Here is a 10,249-nt window from a genome sequence, read left to right as displayed (position 1 = left end):
AAGCAAGTCAAGAGCTTCCACGTTACGATGGAACATTGACATGAATATTATGTGAAGATGGATTGTTTAAATGCCTTGAGAGTTTATTTTGGCTGGGACAAGCACAAGGGCTCAGAGAAGGGAACAAAAAAAATTAGATACAATTTCCATGAGGATTATTTGTTCTGCATCATCTCAACAGAGTCCCAAAACACCATTAGCACTAGGCTTAAGTTCATTTTTTGGGCTCTGTAGTGCTGCTGGGAAATACTTGGAAGGGGATCTACAAATATACACCTCCCCAAATAAAAAGCTGGAAGACGTGAAATAAAGAGGAATATGTGAAATAAAGAGGGAATAAGAGCATGGAAAGTTTGCATGAAGAAGAGTAGCTGCAGCTTGGCTACACAAGAGCTTCATCTATTCCAAGTACAGTAAATGGAAATAAAACTCTGAGTCAAACCTTATTTGTCCTGTTAATTCAGCTAAGAATAAAGTCACAACACAGAGGGGAGAAAAAGATATACAAAACAGCTTTAAACAGCTTAAACGAAACCAAATCATTTAGCAGTACACACTTACAATAAAAGCAATTAGCATGCAAAATATTAAGAACCTATCCTGTCTTTAAAATATCTATGGGCCACAAATAGAGGTGCACAAAAGACAGATTATGAGCAAATCTCAACCTCTTATACCATCACTTCTCAATTAATTATCTGATAATCACCATGGCATTCATTTACAGAATAAGTATCCCATTTAAAATTAAACCTGCACGTAAATAGGAAAAAGAAAAAAAAGTCAATTAACAAAACAATAAAGTACCCAGCAATGTAAAAACTTTGCTGACTCCACTCCCCAGCAGGGGCAAGAGTCTGATGGAACTTTGTGCTGAGCTCTCAGATTGAGGCACTGGGGCCTACACTTCTGGCAGCAAAGCAACACATGCTGCCATAAACAATAAGTTGCAAGTTTGTCAGTGACAAGGAAGCACAAGAAAACCTGGATCCCACTTCAGTGCAGCTTATCCTTATTTCTACCTCCATCAAATAAGGCACATAAGCCTCCATGGAAATCACACACTTGCATCTTGAACTGAATAGGGATAAGCAAAGAACATGCTTAAATATTTTGCAGAATTAGATCCACAATCTTAATTTCATACAGCAGTAATTCATCCTCTGAAAAATCTGTTTCTATGGAAACTTATTTTGGATCCAGCAGAGAGATTTTTCCCTTTGATTCTCACTATTAGAGTCAGTCTTTTCTCTTGTCTCTTTCTCTAGAGATATTCTAAAAAAACAGATTTCCTATTTCTTTGCCCGTTTCACAGCAAACCCCTATCTCTAAGTTCCTTCATTTGTTAAGCAGAAAAAATTCGCAATTATCTTATTGTGGTAGTGTGAAGTCCTTGAATGTTGTAGAAAAAGAAAGGATAATGGATAATCTAAAAGCTTCATCTTGCCTAGTGGTCTACAGATTAACATGATTTACTGTACTGAAAGGGGATTCTAATGCTTTTAAAAGCATATTTAGGAAAAAACCCAAAACTGTTTGCCAGCCCTCCCTGTGCCCTGGCTAGGTGTGCTGTCCATTGTGGGGGAGGAGGAACAGCCCTTCATGGAAGGTGTGAATGTTCCCCAGGTGTACACAGCAGCAAAATTATGTTTTTGTGTTTATTTCCTGATAATTCACTCCTTTGTTTCTTTTGCTATCTTGGCTGCTCTGATCATGGTGCAGCTGTTACACACACCTGGCTATTCTCACATGAAGGTTTTGCTTCTGAATGACAGTGGTCAGCTCAGAGCCCATCGTTTCATACGTGAAGCTAGGGCTGGTTAATTTTTGCCACCATGTCTCACTTTACAGTCACCTGCACAAAAGTCATCTCTGTTTCGTTACCCAGCCACTCAGTCTCATAGCACCCTGTGAATTTCATCAGAGTCAGCCCTTGCTGCTAATGCCTTGATTAACTTAATATTATCTTTCTTTGTTTAGCAATCATCCTCTTTTCCAGCCCATTTCTGTGTTCGTTGAGCAGCACAGATCTCATCGCTGGTGACCTCCCTTTTCTGTCAGAACCACTTACTTTCTTTTCTGCCTGGTATTTTTAACAAATAGCTTAGCCCTGTGAGGAGCTGCCAGTTTTGTCCTACCATTACTTAGTTTCTGTGATAACCATGGACATTGTGGACCCTCTTTTGGCTCCACACAGACTACAGCCACAAGATTTTCCCCATTAGCATGCTGGCTCCTTCAAGGAACCTAACAGATTTGAGAGCCTTTTTCAATAGCCAGACCATTTCTTTGCTTAGTGCAGAGGTCAATCCTCCCTGCAGGTGCCCACAGGTCCCTCAGATTTCTCAAGCCTGCCTGGTCAAGTGCAGCATCTTGCAGAGACATCCAAACCTCTGAATACCCACAGGAGGCACACAACAAACTCCAGTCCCATCCTAGACCCAAAAGCCTTGTGTTAGTGAAGAGTATAATAAATATCCCTTTAGACATTCATTCTTCAAGACAATTCAGATCTTTCCCCAAAAGAATCTCAAGATGTTGTCTAGTATCAGCTACCAGGCTCCCAGGTCACTGCTTCTGGATTAATGACTCCATCCCCAGGAGCCTCTGGGTCTGCTCCAGAATATGTTTGTCAGTTGTCTTGCTGGAGTTCAATTAAATGCCCAAATGACAGCACAAAATGAACAACACCTACCCTCCCGTGCCTTTGCCTCACCTGGAGAACGCCCCAAATTGATGTTCATGCTCTGACACCAAAGAGCAGGATGACCTTGCAGGATGTGTGCCTTCAAACGTGGCCATGTGACACCAGGACAGCCTCCCAAGGACAGAAAGCAGGGGACAGTGTGCCACACAGAGTTAGCCTGTGACATCCCCCCTACCCTTGCTCCCAGTCTCTTTAGCCCTTCGGTAATTCCTCTCTGAATTGCCTGCCTTTCCTAACATTACCAGGCAGCAGCGCACGTCCCACTCCATTAAGCCTGTAAGCCACTGGCTGGATGGTATCTGACTCGCATCCGTTTGCAATTTAAAACGGGCATTTGCTTCAGATCAAAGCAGCAGCGGCAGCAGGAGCAGAAATTAGCATCTCGCAGCCTCTCTCTCCCTGGTTTCATTGCCACAGTGTGTCTCCCTCATTACCAGGGAAATGAAATGTCTTTACAGTTCAGGCTGCCTCTCTGCCTTTTTATCCCGCGGCCACGGCGTGAGGCATTGCCGCTGCATTTAACATCGATTGGTCATGGCCCTTCTCTTTCAAATGGGACAGTGGACCTCTCCTCCCTATTAGCATCCCACGAGGGGGCTGGGAGGAGTCACAGCCCCTCCTGGTATGCCATACTGCTTCCAGCATTCACCCATTAATTCCCTCATGCTTAAAATAATGATAAAACCGGCGTTCTCCCCCCAGCAGGTCAATTTTCACACTTAGTCGACAGCCCTAGAAATGAAAGTTCCTCTCACCCCTACAAGGAGTAGGTACAGCACAAGTACACACATTGATCTTGTCAGTCCCACACCACCACAGCCAGGATCTTTTCTGGGGAGTGCAGCTGGCTAAAAGGACACTGAGCGGGTTCCTCCTGCCTGCTGTGGCAGCAAACTGAACCAGATTCCACCCTACCACCTCTCATCCATCCGTCCCACCTCTTATCCATCCTTCCCACCTCCAGCCTCACAGCTGAACTGCTTCTGCCCTGCAAGGCATTGCTCCTTTCCTGCCCTGTGCAACTGCAACTATAATAATAATTACATAATGCCATATTATCTTCTGGAAGAAAAGAGGGAGGAGCAGGTGATTTGAGACGGACCAAAAATCCAGCAGCAGGAAGATCCAGTGCAACAGTTTCATAATGGCTGAGGAAGGTTCAGAGTTCTGTGAGTGGTTCTGCTTTGTCTAAGTTGCCAAAGACCAAGGCCAAAGGATACACAAAACAGGCAGGGGCTGCAGGAACCAGCTGAAATGTAAAATGGCATCAAGTGAGACCAAAGCACATAATAAAAACTGCTTCTTTTATTTCCAGTTTTTAAATATTTTATCACAGGAGAAAACCGAATGTCAGATTTCCAAACCAACTCAGAGTTAATAGGAAGTAATGAAGAGATGCTGCTTGAGAAGGGGCATCCCAGGACACCTCCAGGTCATTTGTTTGGAATAATTTATCAAAAGTTTGGCAACCTTCCTCAGCAGCCTTGCCCTGGCAGTCCAGGACAGCATGCTGCTCTTGTGGCCTCTGCTCCAGAGCAGCAGGGCAGGCCAGGAAACCCTGAGCCATCAGCCACAAACTATCTCCTTGCTTGCAAACCACTTCCCTCCACTTCTGCACAGCAATCAGCTCATCACCCACCCTCTCTCTTGCCAAAAAAGGCCCTCAGTGCAGGTGAGTCACTGGTGTGATCCTTTGTCCCACTGCATGTTGGATAAATCACTGAGCACTGCCCTTTTTCCTGCTCAAAGGCAAGGTGCCATAAGAGCATTCCAGGAAGGACACACAATGCAGGGGTTATATTCCCATCCATCCCACCCTCACATCATCCATCCAAGCTGCAGGAGTGTGCTGCTCTCCCCTTGCCTTACAGTTTCCATACCTTCCTATGAAAACCTTCCACACATAGCACAACCCTTCTGTTTTTATAGCTCCATGCAACCACTTCCCAGTGGATTTATTCCTCATGGACCAAGCCCTCCATTGCCCTATGACCCTTTTAAGCTGCTTTAAAAAACTGTGAAAGGACCCTGGATCTCCCTGCCACATGCTGCCCTCACACAGGACATTCATTCCCTGGGCAAGGGCACATGTTGGGGACAGGGTACAGCACAGGCACTGCTGTGCTGCTGCACCATTTTCTCCCCTCTAGGTGGGGAATGTAACAGCTAAATATATATTTTATCAGCTGTTCTAATTTATATCACAAGCAGAATTTGAACAAAAGGTGTTGATGGGGGTGGGTGAAAGTGGTCAAGAGCCTCAGCAGCAAAATCAACACCCTCCCGGCTGTCCCACGAAGCACACACATCTCCCTCCCTTCTCATGCATTTACCACAGCTGAAAGAATTGTTGTCTTTAAAAACAGGACAGTTTTGGAGTTTTTGCTATGATAAGTTACAACTCTAAGTCTACTCATGGAAAAAAATACATCCTAAACATTTAGTCAGCTAAAGGTTTGGCAGTGACCCAGCAAAGCCAGAAGAAAAAAACAGGGGGAAAAGCCCACCGCTGCAAAAACACACATTCTCCTTGCAGACCCTTTCATCAAGGCCTTAGGCACACTTACACACCTAAATTAAAACCTCTACACCTGCATGAAAGGAAAGCTGCTACTTGTGGGGCTCTGGTTAACTGAGCAAAAATGGCACAGAAGAAGAAAGTGCCCTGTTGATGGAGAAACCTCCCTCTCTCTGCCCACCTTGTTCTCCCAGGCCACCAGACACAGCAATCTCGTGCTGCAGCAGTCTGCAGCTTTTTTTGTGCAGATCAGATGGCAGGAAAGATGCCTCCACAGACCTGCCATGGGCTCCTGAGGTGGCTGAGTGAGGAGACAGCACAGTTCTGGGGGGTGCACCAAACCCAGGTCACCCAGAGAGCTCACACAGCTTTTGGAGATTGATCCACACGTGTGACTGCCACAGTAGGGTAGGGGCTGTCCCCAGCACTCTGGTAATGAGTAGCAACCTAAATAATTCAGATTTTTGACTAGAAATATGGTCTTGATGAGGTTCATCCTAGGCCACATAAAGAATGGGCTGTCAAGCCATCTATTAGTAGTTTGCTGTGGTAATATCTGAGGAGGTGTGAGACACCAAGTGAGGCAAATAGGGCAAAATTATATTTAAAAATAAGTGGAAACTGAGTACCATTTTTTTGACTATAATCCCCAGGGAGATACAGGGACAAAGTACTTAAAAGTAGTAAAAAGAACACAAGGGAAAAAAACAATAAACTATTTGGTTTTTTTGAACAAAACCAAAGCAGACCTACCTATCTCCCTTGCAATAAGACTGAAAACCTGGTGGGAAGGCATAAGCAGCAGGCATCATATATTCTTGACTTTACCAAGGTTTGTAGGCTCCCAAGGTATTCTTGGGCAAACAAAGGAAACAATCCAAATGAAAACCTGGATAAACAGCACAAAATTAGCAGATAAGCTACATGCACAGATTTATTGTTAGCAGCTGAAAGAGAAAAGCAGTTCTTTCTTTCCCTTCTCATGCCCTTACACATCTGCATCTCCTTTCCATATCCCCTAAACACAAACCAGGCACCAGGTGGCCAGCTCACACTGCAGCCTTCCCTTGGTGGCCTGCCTCCTTCTCCTTCATCCACCTACCACTTTCCATGAAACCTGTAGGAGTTTAATATCCCGGGAGCATCTGCTTCTCTGGCAAACAGATGGAAACCGGCCCATGAGTTAAAGCTTTACCGAGACAGGGCTAAGACAGACAGCAGCATCTTCCACAAACTGGTGCCAAAAGCTGTTCAACACCCCTATGAAAATGGGGCTGCAGTTAGACAGGAAAAGCCAACAGCCCGAGCACACACTGGAGACACAACCTGCTAGACAGCAAATCTGCAGGACAGGAGCCTGACGGTCGCGAGCCAAGCGCAAACAGCGCCGCGCCGTCACACGCAAAGAGGAAATCAAACATCCTACTGGGATGTGTAAACGGGACATAACCCACCAGGCAGGGGGGAAACCTCTGCAGAGAGCCCCACATGCAGCTCTGAGCACTCACGCTGTGGGAGAGGCAGCTGGGGTCAGGGCAGCAAAGGGAAAAGCTGCACGGGGCCCAGAAAACATCCTGCAGGGAAAGACTGAGCAAGCTGGAAGCAGCCCGCACAGACAGAGGTGGCTGAACAGGGAAACCGCAGCAGATGTGTGCAAAAACTGCATTTTCAAGGGACTGAAGCACCTGCCAGTTCTTCAGGATAAAGTCAGACAGCTTTCCTAATTGCAAAGAAAGTGAAAGAACAGGTCATCTAGAGGGGCTGTGGTGTCTCTAGATCTCTCTGTGGTCACAGGAAGCAGGTCTGTAAGCATCTGCTGTGGTTTCTATAGAGCTACTTTGGTCTGAGAACAGTGTTGTCCTGATACCTGACCTTACAGCTCCCTGAGACCACATCCCATTTTGCACAATACCAGATATTTGTCAGGTAGCAGAGCTCCTCAGCCTTGAAAAGGTGAGCCCAAGCTGGATTCCAGGGTATAGAGGAGCTGCTCCACAAGCAAACACATGGCTTTTTTTATTACATGGGACAATGTGGATATGACAGCCCAGGTGCCAGGGGCTGGATGCTGCCTTCTCCCACAGCAAAAGCAAAGGAAGGAGCTAGAAGTTTGTAGGCTCCTCTCCGAGATGTTTTGATGTCCACATCTTCCTTCTGAGATCCAAGACTCCATGCCCGTCCTTTACTGGGTCAACAGGATTTGGTTTTTTGCGAATGGCTGCGATTCCTCTGCTCTGGACTTTCTTCAGGCCCAGCCAGCCTTGCTCAGTCCTCATGTTCCTGTGACAGGTTTTGGGATGAAGACCCATTTCATTTTGGAGAGATGATGCTCTTTGGGAACTCTCAGGATGTGAAAACAGAGGTGTCCAAGAGCTTCCCCAGCAAAGAGTGGGCAAAGGCAAGGGCGATGACTGAAATGGGACACCAATATTCCACTTCCTGTTCTACCACTGGTTTTTAGCCTGGATACCACATAGATTTTGTCACGACAACTAAAAGTAGTAGAAATGTGGTACTTTTGTGTCACAGCACAGAAAGAGCTGTTTTTTCCCTTACTCCTGCAGAGGAATAACATCACTTCCATCCACAGTGGGAGATGCATACTGCAAGGGCCTCCAAATGTACCACAACAAACAGAGCAGGAAATGGGGGAGTACCTAACCTAAAAGACAGAAACACTTGTTATGAAAACCCTATTTGCTTAGTAATTCCAAAGCTGCTTCATTCCACCAAAAGCAAACACACAATTTCAAGGATTTATTTCAAGAGCTACTACAAAAAAATAAAAAGCCCCTCTGCAAGTACTCAGTCCTCCTCAGCTGTTCAGCTCTGTCCTCCAAGTTACACCAGCCTCTACATACCAGCTAAGTTTTCTTGGCCTCTTCATTCCCTTCCAGTTCCATCATCCATCCAGTGATGTTGCTCTTCTTGCTTTTCCTGAATTTGCAGTACCAGCAGAAGACAGCAAGGGCCAACAGAAGGATCAGAACCAGTGGTAAGTATAAGATGAAGTTCAGCAGTGGTGGGGATGAGCAGATCCTAGACAAAACAGTTGACTCTGAAGGGAAAAAGGAAAGAAAAAGTGAGGCCCCAAGCTAGTTTAAGTTTCTCACTCCTAAGTGCTATTTTCTTAACACTTTTCCCTCAGTATTCAACAGCTACCAATTTTTAAGAATTCATTCAGGCTACCTGAGGAGAAGGGAGAGAGAAACCAGGTAATTTGCCTCAATTTCTTGTCTGGGGAGGTCAGATAAGGCCCTGGCTTGTTCATCTGAAACATCCCAACAGAAACAGCCCAGTTCTTCTGCTAGCCCGTTCCAGACTGGGCTCAGTGAGGAAAAGCAACACACCCTGCCTGACACCAGTGACAGTGGGATGAGGTAGAAATCTGTCAGAGGCTGCACCACTGAGCAAGATGGGATAGGAGGAAAGCAAAGGAAATCAGATCAAGAGGTCCCTGTCCCCCCCAGACACCTGCCCCTCCTTGTTACTGCTGATCTGCTATCATATTTCATCCCCAGTGAGCTGCAGGCAGCTGTGAGCACCATCCTCATCCCTGGCAGAACAGCTCCCTAGCTGAGGTGGAGGCTGCTGGGTACTTCAAAGATACCTGCATCACTGGAGGAACACATATGCACACACATGGCCACCCAAAAAAAAAAAAATAAAAAAGAGAGGGAGAAAGAGAAAACACCCAGCTAATCTTTTGCCTTTTGTGAAAACCATGAAAACCACTTGGCAAAAACACTTACTCAAAAATTGGAGGAGAATTTACTACCAGTTACTGAGCAATTTTAGCAATGCCTTTTCCACCAGTAATGGGTAACAAGAGATAGAGGGAGCTGATGAAGGAGAAATCTTGCGTGCTAGAGAGCTGTGATGGATAACAGCAGTAACACAACAGCAGGGGGGACAAAGTGCTGTCAGTCCCTCTCTGTGCAATTAAATCCAGATTAGCTCTGCTGTAGGTGCAAAGTCATGAGAGCAGGCCTGTGCCTGGCTGTGGGAGCAGCAGGCAGAGGGGAGGGCTCTGCAGGGTCTCTCTTTCCATGCTGGTTAGCTCTGGGAATTGCTGCAGAAGCCAGAACTCGTGTAGGCACCCAGGCTGGCTTCAGGCATGGCAGCTCCAGAGCTGAAGGCAAGTACAAGTGCAAGATCCTCTCAGCTGGGTGCATCATGATTGATTTCACAGTTTATATTTTTTCCCCCACATGGGTCATCTGAGCCTCCTATTTTCCCAAAGCAGCAACAACTCCTGCCTATTACCTTCCTAAAAATGCTGCATGCACCTGACTGAAACCTTTGCTTTTATTTACCTAAACTTCTGCATTCAGAATCCAGTCCTACCTTGTGATATATATCTTATATTAAAGCTATACTAAAAGAATAGAAGAAAGGATTTCATCAGAAGGCTAGCTAAGAATAGAAAAGGAATGATAACAAAGCCTTGCAACTGACTGAGACAGTCTGAGACAGATGGACTGTGACTGGCCATTAATTAGAAACAACCACATGAGACCAATCACAGATCCACCTGTTGCATTCCACAGCAGCAGATAATAAATGTTTACATTTTGTTCCTGAGGCCTCTCAGCTTCTCAGGAGAAAAAATCCTAAGGAAAGGATTTTTCATAAAACATGTCTGTGACACTACCTTTGCACCCAGCACAGACCCCCCACTCACCCCAAAGTGAAGTTTAGAGAGCCCTCAGCCTAGACAGACTTGCCAGAGAAATCACACCAAGAATTTTCCCCCCAAAACATTTAGGTCCTGGCCCCAGCATGGCTCTGGGGAGAGGAGGTGATCAGCCCCTGGCGCCCAGCAGCGTTACCTGGCGGGATGGTGATGAGCTGAGTGTTCCCTGAGCGTGCCAAGGCCTGCACAGCCCAACCCTTCCCCTCGCCCTGCTGCTGCCATTCCTGCAGCTGGCAGTAATATGCCCCAGCATCTCCGCTCTCCACGCTGCTCAGCGTCAGGCTGAAGTCGCGGGCAGAGGGGCGGCGCAGGGAAAACCTCGCCGCCC

At 46.2% G+C, this 10,249-nt stretch overlaps 1 protein-coding gene across 1 annotated transcript in view; it reads right to left on the bottom strand.

Annotated features, from left to right (window-relative positions):
* Positions 1-8,089: 8,089 nt before the first annotated feature.
* CD101 (CD101 molecule) overlaps positions 8,090-10,249 on the bottom strand; it is a 17,634-nt gene continuing 15,474 nt past the window's right edge. Inside the window, exons 9-10 of the mRNA XM_031058122.1 lie at positions 10,058-10,249; positions 8,090-8,283 (exon numbers count right to left, since the gene is read on the bottom strand). The exon at positions 10,058-10,249 is cut by the window's right edge and continues 38 nt beyond it. Of these exons, the coding sequence (XP_030913982.1) occupies positions 8,090-8,283; positions 10,058-10,249 (386 nt within the window). The remainder of the gene's footprint in view (positions 8,284-10,057) is intronic.

This window comes from Geospiza fortis, unplaced genomic scaffold (assembly GCF_000277835.1).
Source record: "Geospiza fortis unplaced genomic scaffold, GeoFor_1.0 scaffold72, whole genome shotgun sequence".
NCBI classification, from domain to species: domain Eukaryota; kingdom Metazoa; phylum Chordata; class Aves; order Passeriformes; family Thraupidae; genus Geospiza; species Geospiza fortis.
The sequence above is the reverse complement of the archived record's forward strand: the minus strand, read 5'-3'. Positions and strand labels throughout refer to the sequence as shown.